Here is a 14398-nt window from a genome sequence, read left to right on the forward strand (position 1 = left end):
GCGTTCGGCACGGACTAGAAGGGCCAAGATGGCCTGTTTCTATACTATGTTGGCATTGGAAGTGTGGCAACACTTGTGAGTGCCCCTAGCACATCCTCAAAATGTGTTGGTTGTTGATGCAAACGACGCATTTCAGTTTCTGATTTATTTATCATGTGTACATCGAAACACACAGTGAAAGGGGCCATTTGCATTAACAACCAATACACCAAAGCCCACAAGGATCGCCAGGCATTCTGGTGCCAACATGGCACGTTCACAATGCTTGGCAGAACAACACAAACACAAACACAACCAATCAAACTTACCAAGCAAGAACCACAAAGCAAGCCTCGTTCCACACTCCCTCCCACTGGATGTTACAATGTGTTGATGTATTAAGACAATCCTTATCTCTTAGATAAAATAAAAACACATTTTGGAACAATTCATCTGTCCCAACATGAACAAGTCAGACTGATCTAAGATTAACACACACAAAATGCTGGAGGAACTCAGTAGGTCAGGCAGCACCTAGGAAAAGGAATAGAGTTGATGTTTTGGGCCAAGACCCTTCATCAGCTCTGACTGTTTATTCCTCTCCATAGATGCTGCCTGACCTGCCGAGTTCCTTTAGCGTTTTGTGTGTGTTACTCTGGATTTCAGCATCTGCAGGATCTTGTGTGTTGCTGACCTGGGATTATCAGCAGTCACATAAAACAAACAAATTCACTAAGATCGCCACTACCTACCTTTTTAAGCTTGGCTTGATCGTCTTTGTACGTGATCATGAGAGCAAGCGCAAGGTCTCCTTTCTCTCTCCGAGTACCTTCGCACAACAAGGGGTGTTCTGCCTCACTCACTGTGGTCTTCATACCTAAGGAGAGAATATGCACGTTTTACCACAAACAAAAGCGACACCAAGCAAAGTGTTAGGAATTGCAGTCCTGACGAAGGGTCTCGGCCCGAAACGTCAACAGTGAGTCCAGACGAAGGGTCTCGGCCCGAAACGTCGACAGTGCTTCTCCTTATAGGTGCTGCCTGGGCCTGCTGTGTTCCACCAGCATTTTGTGTGTATTGTAGAAATTATCACAAGTATACTTGTTGAAAAACAACCTTGCACACCATTGACTCTGACTCTATGCCATCTCCATCTTTCTTTAATGTTAAATAGCTCTGGGTCTGTTTTGCTGGTTTAGAAGAAAAAGGGGGATCTCATTGAAACCCATCAAATATTGAAAGGCCTAGAGAGGGTGGACTGGGAAAGGGTTCTTCCTATTGTGGGTGAGACTAGGACTAGAGGGCACAACCTCAGAACAGAAGGCCAACCCTTTATAACAGAGATGAGGAGGAATTTGTTTAGCCAGAGGTAGTGAATCTGTGGAATTCATTGCCATAGTCGGCTGTGGAGGCCAGGTCATTGGATGCATTTAAAGCTGAGGTTGATAGGTTCTTGATTAGTCAGGGTTATAAGGAATAGACAGGAGAATGGGGTTGAGAGGGATATTAAATCAGCCGTGATGGAATGGAAGAGCCGACTCCGAGGCTGAATTCTGCTTGCATGTTTTATGGTCTTATGTTCTTTCGATGGGGAGGTCACTTGAAAAGAAGAGGGAGGGGAAGGGGGAGTAAAAGATTGAGGGAATAAAGTGAGGGAAAGGAAAAAAATGAGATACAACATGGAAGTAAACAAAATAAAACAGAGCAGATCTCCTCAAGTTTCCTGCACCATTTAGTAACAACCACAGCTGACCTGTCCCACATTTTAATTCCTCTTTGCAGCCCTTTCCACAACAGGTTGTGAGGACTGCTGAGAGAAACATCAGGGTCTGTCTCTCTCTCTCTCTCCCTCCCCCTCTCCCTCTCCCATCAAGGAGATGTATAAGAGTTGCATTCGTTGAACCCTCAGCACTGTCCAGGATCTCTCTATTTGTCCCCCAATCTCTCTGACCTCCTACCATCAGGCAAAAGGTATCGTAGTATGAGAACACGGATTGGTAGGCTGGGTCACAGCTTCCTCCCCCTGGCTGTGAGAGCTCTGAACACCCTGCTACCACCCAGTACACATTATTTATGACAGTGCCAGTAGCGTTATAGTGTTGTATATTTAATTTGAATCTTTTTAAGGTCTCCGCCTTAAAATTTTTCAATAATCCAGCCTCCACCACCATCTGCAGAAAGAAGTTTCTTCACTCCTTTGTTTTGAATGGTCACCCATCTTGTAACCACGTTTCCTTCTTCAAGACCATGAGTGAAAACATTTCGATATCTACACTGATCTAACTAGCAAGTTCACAAAATTTGATTCAAATTAAAAAAAAAACACAAGATAGGTAATTTATATTTTGGTAATAAGCTAATGTTACAAGGAACAAATCTGGAGACCATTTATCGAACGTTGCAACATCCAAACACCATGGCTACACAATGGAACCGGCTAATGACCTCAAAAGTACAACAGACCACAGTGGAAACAGAGACAAAGAGGCGAAGACTCAGTTGGTAGAAGTGAAGGTTGAACTGAAGTGGTGGAAGTGTAGCTGGAATGGCTTTCCACGTGGCCTTTGATTGATGTTCACTCAGTGGCAACTTTAGTAGGTACAAGAGTGGAACTTCTGCTGCTGTAGCCCGTCACTTCAAGGTTCGATGTGTTGAGCATTCAGAGACGCTCTTCTCTACGTCACTGTTGTAACGTGTTGAGTTACTGTCACCTTCCCATCAGCTTGAACTGGTCTGGCCATTCCCCTTTGACCTCTCTCTTTCTCATTCTCCTCTGACCTCTCTCATTAACAAGACATTCTAACCACAGAAAAGCCACTCAATAGATGTTTTTTTTTTGTTTTTTACACTGTTATTTATAACCTCTAGAGACTATTGTGGATGAAAACCCCAGGACATCACTCATTTCTTCAGTACTCAAACCACCCCATCTGGCACCAACAATCATTCCACATTTAAAGTCACTTAGATCACATTTCTTCCCCAATCTGATGTTTGGTCAGAATAACTGAACCTCTTGACCATGCCTGCATGTTTCATAAATTGAGTTGCTGCCACATGATCAGATATTGCATTAATGAGCAGGTGTACAGGTGTACCTATGAAGTGGTCCCTGAGTGTAGCTCGTTCCTGAGTGTAGCGGTACAATGGATCACCTGTACTTGAATAAAGCTCTCCTTACCCAGCGCCGCCACGGCTGCCTCAAAGCCAAGCTCTTCATCACCAGGCATCTCGTTATTCCGATTTCGGCTTGGGGGTCTCGATCCAGTGGGTGAGACGACTGAAAGAAACAGGAGAAGCTGGTTATACTCGAATACTCTTCAGAGGACAAATGGTCACTGACTGTTCAGATCATTGTGATCAGAAACTAATGCACCAATCACGGCCATATCAGTTACAAACCCTCTCATAGACCAGTGGAAAATTTGGGAGAGGGCCGTTCAGCCCATCATATCTATGTTGTTTGAATAAGAGCTCCACTGCCTAATCCCAGCTCCACAGCCGTCCATGGTAATGAATCCCATAGATTCACCATCCTCTGGCTAAAGAAATCCCTCATTTCTGTTCTGAAGAGATGTCCTTCTATTCTTCAGTTGGCCCTCTGGTCCTAGACTCCCCCAGTATGAGAAACGTCCTCTCCGCATCCACTCTATCTTAACCAGGGGTTCCCAACCTTTTCTGATCTCAAGGACCCCCCACCGTTAGCCAAGAAGGGGAAATATGAGGCTATTAGGCAGCAGCTCGGAAGCATAAATTGGAAACACATATTCTCAGGGAAATGTACGGAAGAAATGAGGCAAATGTTCAGGGGATATTTACATTGAGTTCTGCATAGGTACATTCCAACGAGACAGGGAAAGGATGGTAGGGTACAGGAACTGTGGTGTACAAAGGCTAAAAATCCAGTCAAGAGGAAAAGAGCTTACGAAAGGTTCAAAAATACTAGGTAATGGTAGAGATTTAGAAGATTATAAAGCTAGAAGGAAGGAGCTTAAGAATGAAATTAGGAGAGCCAGTAGGGGTCATGAGAAGGCTTTGGCGAGCAGGATTAAGGAAACCCCAAGGCATTCTACAAGTATGTGAAGAGCAAGAGGATAAGACGTGAGAGAATAGGACCAATCAAGTGTGACAGTGGAAAAACGTGTATGGAGCTGGATGAGATAGCAGAGTTACTTAATGAATACTATGCTTCAGTATTCACTATGGAAAAGGATTTTGGTGTTTGTAGTGATGACTTGCAGCAGACTGAAAAGTTTGAGCATGTAGATATTAAGGAAGAGGATGTGCTGGAGCTTTTGGAAAGCATCAAGTTGGGTAAGTCTCCGGAGCTGGACAAAATGTACCCCAGGCTACTGTGGGTGAGGGAGGAGATTGCTGAGCCTCTGGCAATGATCTTTGCATCATCAATGGGGACAGGAGAAGTTCCGGAGGATTGGAGGGTTGCGGATGTTGTTCCCTTATTTGAGAAAGGGAGTAGAGATAGCCCAGGAAATTATACCAGTGAGTCATACTTCAGTGGTTGGTAAGTTGATGGAGAAGATCCTGAGAGGCAGGATTTATGAACATTTGGAGAGGCATAATATGATTAGGAATAGTCAGCATGGATTTGTGAATGGCAGGTCATGCTTTATGAGACTGACTGAATATTTTGAGGATGTGACTAAACACATTGATGAAGGTAGAGCTGTTGATGTAGTGTATATGGATTTCAGCAAGGCATCTGATAAGGTACTCCCATGCAAAGCTTATTGAGAAAGTAAGGAGGCACAGGATCGAAGGGGACATTGCTTTGTGGCTCCAGAACTGGCTTGCCCACAGAAGGCAAGGAGTGGTTATATATGGGCCATATTCTGCATGGAGGTCGGTGACCAGTGGTGTGCCTCAGGGATCTGTTCTGGGACCTCTACTCTTCGTGATCTTTATAAATAACCTGGATAAGGAAGTGGAGGGATGGGTTAGTAAATTTGCTGGTTGGGGGTTGGGGGTGTTGTGGATAGTGTGGAGGGCTGTCAGAGGTTACAGAGGGACATTGATTGTATGCAAAACTGGGCTGAGAAGTGGCAGATGGAATTCAACCCAGATAATTGTGAGTTGGTTCATTTTGGTAAGTCAAATATGACGGCAGAATATAATATTAATGGAAAAACTCTTGGCAGTGTGGAGGATCAGAGGGATCTTGGGATCCGTGTCCATAGGACACTCAAAGCAGCTACGCAGGTTGACTCTGTGGTTAAGGTGTATTGGCCTTCATCAATCGTAGAATTGAATTTAGGAGTCAAGAGGTAATGTTGCAGCTATATAGGACCCTGGTCAGACCCCACTTGGAGTACTGTGCTCAATTCTGGTCGCCTCACTACAGGAAGGATGTGGAAACCATAGAAAGGGTGCAGAGGAGATTTACAAGGATATTGCCTGGATTGGGGAGCATGTCTTATGAGAATGGGTTGAGTGGACATGGCCTTTTCTCCTTGGAGCAACGGAGGATGAGAGGTGTTAAAGATGATGAGAGGCATTGATCGTGTGGATAGTCAGAGACTTTTTCCCCAAGGCTGAAATGGCTAGCACAAATGGGCACAGTTTTAAGGTGCTTGGAAGTAGGTACAGAGGAGATGTCAGGGGTAAGTTTCTTACGCAGAGAGTGGTGAGTGTGTGTGCCGGTGACGGTGGTGGAGGTGGATACGATAGGGTTTTTTATAAAAGTTTAGAAAATAGAGAGCTATGGGTAGCCCTGGGTAATTTCTAAGGTAAGTACATGTTCGGCACACCATTGTGGGCTGAAGGACCTGTAGGTTTTCTACGTTTCTAAGTCTGTGGACCCCAGATTGGGAACTGCTGGTTTAGGCCATTCAATATTCAACAGGTGCGCCTACTACCAGTTAGGGCAGCAAAGTGGCCATTATTTATAGATAGACATAATTGTACGGTTAATCTCAGTTAGTAAATGCAGCAGTAAACTTCAGAAGAGGTTCACCAAGATGCTGCCTGGGTAAAGTAAGGAGTGACCCAGATAGGTTGCCATCGAGCTGTGGAGGCAGAGGACAGAGCGGCTTAGAGGCTGTGGATAGTGAGAAATATTTCCTCATGGCAGAGATGTCAGGACAGAGGGGATCTGGAGAACTGTCTCAACCAGAGGATGGTTGGAATCTTGAACACGCAGCCTGAGGTGGTGAGGCAGAGCCTCTCACAATGGTATCTTGATCATTACCTGAATTTATTTACTGAGATACGACATAGTAGAGATCTTTTCAGCCCTTCGAGCTGTGCCAACCAGCAATGACCAATTAACCTAACTGGTATATCTTTGGACTGTAGGAGGAAACCAGAACACCTGGAGGAAATCTACAGAGTCTCGGCAGAGTGTAATCTTCTTACAGGCAGCGGTGAGAATTGAACCCCAGTTACTGGTACGGTAAAGCACTATGCTACCGTGCTGCCCTAAGCGTGGATCTTCAAGGCAGAGTATGTTACAGACAAAATGCTGGCAAGTCGGATAGGACTCAGTGGTCTGCATGTGCACGGTGGGCTGAAGGGCCTTTCTGTGGGGTATGAAGGTGGAAGGGGTAAGCTGACAACGTGGCATTCTGGAGTGAGGAGGTCAGTGCAGGGACGTTTGTCCAGGGTTTCACTTTGTCTCAGCAGAACAAATGGTGATATACAGTAGCATCAGGACTCTCCTCACCATTTTCAAACTCAAAATGTTTAGTGTTACCAACTGGGATTGACACAAAGTCGATGGCTCCAATTATCAGGGACACCAGTAACCTCGGCCACAGAAAAACGGAAGCCCACTCAGCACCATCACATTGGATGGCAGTACAAGCTTGGGGGGCCAAATGGCCTACCCTCACATGTAACGTGAATGCCATTGTCCAGAACAGAGTTATAGAGTCACTGGGCACTACAGCACAGAAACAGGTCCTTTTGCCCACCTAGTCCTTGCCAAACTGTTACTCTTCCTGTTCTCATCGACCCACACCCGGACCACAGCCCTCTCATCATGTACTTATCCAAACTTCTCTTCAATGCTGCAGTTGAAGCCGTATCCACCATTCCCACAGGCAGCTCATTCCACACTCTCAGCACTCTCTGGAGGGAAGATATTTCCTCATGCTGCCCTTAAATATTTCACCTTTAGGCCATTACCTCTAGTTGTTCTCATCTTACCCAACCTGAGTGGAAAAAGCCTGCTTGCATTTACTCTATCTACACCCCTTACATTTTACATACAAATTGCTTGCTGTATCCACAGGGGGATAATTCCCACAATACAACGGTGATTACAGTTCAAAGGTTTGTCGTTGCACGCAAAGCATTTGTGGATGCAATGAGACAACGCTTACAAACATCAACATGGTACGTAGAAGAGTATGGGCCAGAGACACCTTAGATCCAAAATCTCTCTATCCCTTGGATCTCTCCAGCTATCAGATCCTTCCATTCACCCATAACTTCTCCATCCCCTTCCTGGATTCCCCCCATCCCTTTCAGCAGTGTTCCGCCGGATAAGAAACTCCCTGGCAACAGAGACACAATCATAAGTACTCGCTACCAAAGCATGAAGTACTGAGCTTAGCCAACCCAAGCACTGACGAGCTTTGCACACAAACTGGTCTCGGCACGATCAGTCATGTCCCGTCAGGCAACGCAGTGCAATGGCATTTAAGGAGGAGCTGGATAAACCCAAGAGGAGAAGAGCAGCAAAGTTATATTTTGGAGGTGGGAATGGGGGTGATGGGGTTACCGTGTCACAAACACACACTTACATGGACTTGAAGGCCTGTGTCAGTGCAGTAGCAAGCACAGCAGAGGAAAGGACCCTTCAAAGGACGATGTTGGTGTCAACCACGATGCCAATTAAATTAAACATCTGCTTGTTTGTGGTCCATATCCCTCCATTCCCTGCCTGGTCATATTGTGGAAGTTGTGGCAAGGCAACGGTTAAAATAATGTTCAGGCAAGAAAAGTCTTTTAAGACTGTCTTTGAAGAGCATAGCCTCCCTTCGCACTACAGGGGCGGAGCCATTTGGCATATCAAGACAAGGTAAGGATTCAAGGCACACAAACCAACTAGGGGCAATTACCTTATTAACTTCAAAGTATCATCGGTTGTCAGCTTATAGTTTCTATTGACTTTTAGCACTTGTATTGTGAATGGTGATTGTTCTTGCAAGTAAGGAATTTGTACATGCACAAGATTACCAAATGGTCAATATCCATAACTGGTAGTTAATTCTGTACAAAACCGGCATTTCGCTGTTCAGAATTTAGAACAGTGTGGTGGCAGGCAAAGTTCCCTGGGTGTGTCCATGCAAACAGCTTTTGCTACTAACACACAAAGGAATTTAAACTGCACACAAAAGGTTGTCGTCCTCTACCTCATTTGCATGTTAAGTATATTTCATGATCGTACACAATCACATTTCATTTTCCGGGTTTCTGATGTGGACGGTGTTGACAACATGGAGTTTGTGATGATTTGTCTGCAGATTTTAGAACTGGCTTATTTATACTGTTTTTATTGAAGAAATTACTCAGTGCGTACATGTCACTTTTCAAAAGATTGCACTGCACAAGATTTTTGTGCACACAGGTCATTACAAGTTAGAGGGAACGTCAGTGACAGGCCATGCTGAGTTCCTTGTGCACAGTAAAATAGACAGTAGTGAGGAACAAGTCCAGTTAATTGGTAATGACAATGCTTTGTGTAAATAGCTCTCAAACCCTGCTACCATTGCTAAACGTACAATCTCTGTCATTGCACAGAGCGTAGATCAAAGTCCCAGGCACTTACCTGGAGTGCACAGGACATCAAAGATGAAACTGGCCAACATGAGCGGTAGGACTGGCCTGTAATCACACAAGTTTCCCTCTCTCAGCTGCTCTGCCCTTTCCCGGATTGTGTTCATCTCTACGATCCCCAATGGAATCTTCTTCAGCAAGGCCACAATTTCCGATTCCTGGTAAGCAAGTTTGACCTGCATAGGAGGGAAAAGATTGAGGATATTCGCCGTCATTTCACATTTGGAGGTCATGACCTGGAACGCAGATCAAAGTCCCAGGCCAGTCAAGGGATGGACACTGATGGCCACAGCAAAGTAAAGCAGCATCACTGTACAGAGTGATCCCGAGCTGCACACACAAAACACTGGAGGAACTCAGCGGGTTAGCCAGCATCTACAGAGGGGAAGAAGCAGTCCTAACCTCATTGCTCCTCACCATTGAGCGCTGCCACAGGAAAAAAGCACCCATTATCAAAGAACCCCCCCTCCACACCCCCATCCAGTCCACGCTCGCCTCTTGTTCCTGCCATCAGGCAGGAGGTACAGAAGCCTTAGGTCCCACACCCACCAGGTTCAGGAACAGTTATTACCCTTCTGAACCAGCATGGATAGCCTCACTCAAGTCAACATTTAAATAATTCCACAACCTATGGACTCACTTTCAAGGACTCTACAACTTGTATTCTCTGTATTATTTATTTAATTTTATATTTGCACACAGTTTGTGTTATTTTGCATATTGGTTGTTTGTCAGTCTTTGTGTGTAGTTTTTCATTGCTGTTATTGTATTCTTTGTGTCCTACTGTAAATGTCTGCAAAGAAAATGAATCTCAGGATTGTATATCGTGACATATGCGTACTTTGATAAAAAGTTTAAATTGTTGATGTTTCAGGCCGAGACCATTCATCAGAATTTTAAATATACCCAATGACTTGGGCTCCACAGCCGCCTGTGGCCAGAAGCTCCAGAGATTCACCATATTTTGGCTGAAGAAATTCTTCCTCATCTCTATGTCCCAATGAAGGATGTCAATGCGAAACGTCGACTGTTTATTCCCCTTCACAGACGCTGCCCTACTTGCCGAGAACCTCCCGTGTTTTTTCTGCGTGTTACTCTGCAATTCCAGCATCTGCAGAATCTGTGTGAATGATTCCCAAACGTTGTTTTTTCAAAGCACCAAAATACCAGGAAAAACAGCTGATGAATTAATCCCAGGAAGTAGGAATGAGGAAAGCAGCTTCGAAATTCCCACAGCATGAGATAGCTGAGAGAAAAGATGGGATCTCTGCAGGATTCCAGCTGGTCAGGGCTTTGGACACACGTTCTTCATTTGAGCAGGATTAATTGTTCAAATGAAATGCATTGGTTTTGTGTTGAGCCACCATCCAGTCAAAGTGCCAAGATCAGCAGGCGTGACCTGGATCGGTGAAGTTGTTTTGAGCAAGAGTGGCGAGGACCCTGGCATCAGGAGTAACAGAAGGTGTTGTAGGGGCAGACAGCAGGCCGGGCAGGAGAAAGCAGCAATAAACCGATTAAAACTCTGCCTTTTTTGGAGCATTAGAGAGAAAGATTAGTTTTATTTGTCACACGTAGATAAAAATATTGAAACATATAGTGAAATGCGTCGTTTGTGTCAATGAGCGACCCAGATTGAGGATCTGCTGGCGGTAGCCCACAAGTGCTTCCGGCGCCAATATAGGACGACCTATAATTTACTGATTCAAACCTACACGTCTTTGGAACGTGGGAGGAAATCTGAGCATCTGCAAGAATCTCACAGAATCACGGGGAGAACGTACAAACTCCATACAGGAATTGATCATTGGCGCTGTGAAGCGTTGCGCTAACCTCTACGCTACCGTGCCGCCCATTGGAGGCAAAGTTAATATCAACGCTTGGGTAACAGCAGCACTTGCTGTTAACCTGCCCCAAGCTGTTGCAGCATTATTGGACTTGGTGCAAAGTTAGTCCACCCTGTAGTACGAAGACGAGGAGGAATTTCTTTAAGCAGAAGGTGGTGAATCTGTGGAATTCATTGCTGCAGTTGGCTGCAGCATCCAAATCATTGGATATACTTAAGGTTGAGGTTGAAAGAATCTTGAGTAGTCAGGGCATGAAGGGATACGGGGAGAAGGCAAGTGATTGGGGATGAGAGAGAAAATGGATTACTATTATTTATTTTTTATTTGCACAACTTGTCTTTGGTTATTTGTCATTCTTTTAGTATATTTTTCATAGAGTGATAGAAAAGTACAGCACAGAAATAGGCTCTTTGGCCCCTCTAGTCTGTGCCAAGATATTCAAATTGCCTCCTCCCATCAACCTACACCAGGACCACAGCCCACCATACCCCTACCATCCATGTAGCTATAAAAACCTCTTAAATGTTGCTCCGCCGGCAGCTCATTCCACACTCTCACAACCCTTTCAGTGAAGAAGTTTCCCTTCATGGTCCCCTTAACCCTGTCACCTCTCACCCTTAACCCATGACTTCTAGTTGTAGTCCCACCAAATAATTACAAATTCTATTTATTTCATTATTTCTCTGTGTATGCCTGCAAAGCAATGAGTCTCAAGGTAGTATATGGTGACATACACAGTGAGCGAGGCCTCGTCAGTCAGAGTTGACCAAGGATATTGTGTCCTAGCTCTCTACATACGCAAGCCTGGGCAGTACAATATGGAGAGCAAGCTGTTGCCCATCTAGCAAGCTCCTCCTCGTCATGCATCTGAGAACCCAAAGGAACATCAGTGGCCGATACAGTTCAGCAGCAACGGCATCACAGGAGCTGGCAGTCAGCATTGAACTCAGTGTAGGACTGCCTTAGTGACTCCAGCTCCAGATTTTTCCCTCAGCGTTTACCCCCAAAGCCACCCCCGTGAGTTTTCCTTCTCTTCGATCAGCTGCCAACCACAGCTGATGAGCCCCATCTGCCTGAAGTGACTGATTTTAAGGGGCCAGTAACCCACCTTTGCCCCTTCTCCTGTCAGTAGAAATGGTTCTGCCAGGCTTAGCAGCTAAGCCACACGTGAAGGCCAGGAGCTGGACTTGGTTGTCAGAGGCTATCTGAGGTGAAAGCCATAGGGAGCATTTAACAGGTAGTGGGAGCTTATCCCCATTACCACCCCTGGCTATAACAAACTTAAGGAACACAGTATATACTATATTAATATATTGTCTTTAACAATGACTTTGGAAATGTATGTTTGATAGTTGGCACAGATTTAATGGGCCAGAAGGTTGTCCCTATGCTATATCTCTCACTGAGCAAGACAAAGGCTGCCCCAACTTGTATCTGACCTGTGACCTTCTCTAGTTATCAAGTTCAAGTTATCTGACTGTACAACCAGATGAAACAATGTTCCTCTAGAGCAAGGTGCACCCGTAAATATACATCACACAGCACATAAAATATTACCACAAATAATTTATTAAAATATAGTTCAAAATGCATGCAGTGCTCAGCACAGGTAAACAGCAAACAGCTCGCTGTCCTGGTGACGAGACCTCGGTGGGGACAGGGTATTCATTAGTCTCACAGCCTGAGGGAAGAAGCTGTTACCCAGACTGGCAGTCCTAGTCCTGATGCTCCTGTACCTCCTTCCTGATGGCACTGAGTCAAAGAGATCGTGAGGTGGGGTGTAGGGATCCTGAACAATACTTCAGACCCTTTGTATAGGATGCTCCGGTCAATGACACACCTAGTGGGGAGAGACACCCCAGTGATCCTCTGGGTGGTTTTTACTATCCTTTGTAGGATCTTGTGGTCTGATGCCTTGCAACCTCCGTCCCACACAATGGAGTAGCCAGACAGGACATTCTCAATGGCACTCCGGTAGAAAGATTTAGCCCAGTTATGACTGACTGGTCCATGCTTCTGAAGTTGTGGGAAGCAGGAAAAGGGGACTTGCACTTCACAGGTGAAAAGTAGGATCAGCAACCTAAGCAAGTTTACCCTTGGCAAAACACACGGAATGCTGGAGCTCAGCAGGCCAGGCAGCATCGATAGAAAAGAGTAAACAGTTGACGTTTTGGGCAGAGAACCTTCATCAGCTTTGCCCTTCCAATTTTGGAGAAATTACTTGAATGCATGGTGATCTATGATAGCCATGCACTGGCAGACAAAATGCACTGAGGCGGTCTGGAAGACTCTACAACAGTTAGTCAAAACTGCCCAATGCATCACTGGCACCAGGCTACCCACTATCAAGGACATGATACTGAAAGGGTCAGTAACATCATGAAGGATCCCACCCACCCTAATCATGGACCGTTTGCTCCACTCCCATCAGGGTTGACGCTACGTAGCATCCACGTCAGGACCAACACTCAAAAACAGTTCCTTTCCCCAAGTAGCAAGGATGGTCAACACCTCCAGCACCACAACTTTATTACTTCCCGTCAGTCACCTAATGTATTTATATTTATTATTACTATTTGTTCTTTATCCTTTTGTACTGCAGCGGATCTGGAGTTGTGCACTTGTGTGCAGGAAATCACATTGAATAATCTTGGACCTTGAAAGTACCGATGAATACCAACATTACCCAGGGGAGTGTCCTGACCAGCTGCCCCACCGGCTGCTATGGGAATTGCAAGGCATCTGACCACAAGACACTAGAAAAGATTGCGAGGACTACTTCGAGGATCATCAGGGACTCTCTTCCACCCATCAGAGATATTTATCAAGAGCACTGTGTATGCAGAGCCCTTAGCGTTGTCAATGATCCCTCCGATCTGTCCAACAACCTCTCTGACCTCTTAGCATCAAGCTGGAGGTATACACAACATCAGGACAAGGACTGTTAGGATGAGAAACTGCTTCTTCTCCCAGGCCACGAGACTAGTGAACTCCCTGACACCACCCAGGTCTCATCATGTATGAAGCGCCAGTAGCATTATACTGTTTACTTTTTAACTTGTAAATACACTTTATGCTAAAAGTCAGTCGTCTGGAATATATTTTATTGTTTGTTAATTTATTTGTGATAACGTTAGTCTGTGTTGTCTGTGAGTTATATGTACTGTGTTGTGCGCCTTGGTGCAGAGGAATGCTGCTTTGTTTGGCTGTATACAGCTGAAAGCACTCTTGCTCAGTATTGGAATACAGTCATTTCCAACAGAACTCTAGAATTTAAAGCTGTTTACAAGTTATGAACTGCAATACCTACAGTATTTATTCCCTAATAATAAACACAGGAGCTTCTGCAGATGCTGGAAATCCAGTGTAACACAAAGTTCAAGGTTCAAACTAATTTTATCATCAAAGTATACGTATGTCACCATATACTACCCTGCGTTTCATTTTCACACAGGCATTCACAGTAAATACAAAGAAAGACAATAGAGTGAATGAAAAACCTCACACAAGATGGACAATAACCAGAGTGCAAATGACAACAAATTGGCAAATACAAAACAAATTAAACAGAGGCTATGCAAACCACTATGCCGAGGCTCCTCAAGTGCTCGTCTGAAATGCTGTTGGTGACTCTGCTTCAAAGTTCAAGTTAAATTTATTATCAAAGTACATATATGTCACCACGTATAACCCTGAAATTCACTGTTTTGTGGGCATACTCAATAAATGTATAATAGAATAACAACTGTAACGGAATCAGTGAAAAACCACACCAG

The 14398-nt window shown here is 44.8% G+C and overlaps 1 protein-coding gene across 2 annotated transcripts in view; it reads right to left on the reverse strand.

Annotated features, from left to right (window-relative positions):
* The window catches only part of zswim8 (zinc finger, SWIM-type containing 8), a 176582-nt gene that overhangs the window by 53226 nt on the left and 108958 nt on the right, over positions 1-14398 (reverse strand). For both annotated transcript variants that reach the window (XM_073025635.1, XM_073025636.1), the window contains exons 14-16: positions 8771-8954; positions 3161-3259; positions 732-856 (exon numbers count right to left, since the gene is read on the reverse strand). In XM_073025635.1, the coding sequence (XP_072881736.1) occupies positions 732-856; positions 3161-3259; positions 8771-8954 (408 nt within the window). The remainder of the gene's footprint in view (positions 1-731; positions 857-3160; positions 3260-8770; positions 8955-14398) is intronic.

This window comes from Hemitrygon akajei, chromosome 21 (assembly GCF_048418815.1).
Source record: "Hemitrygon akajei chromosome 21, sHemAka1.3, whole genome shotgun sequence".
NCBI classification, from domain to species: Eukaryota; Metazoa; Chordata; class Chondrichthyes; order Myliobatiformes; family Dasyatidae; genus Hemitrygon; species Hemitrygon akajei.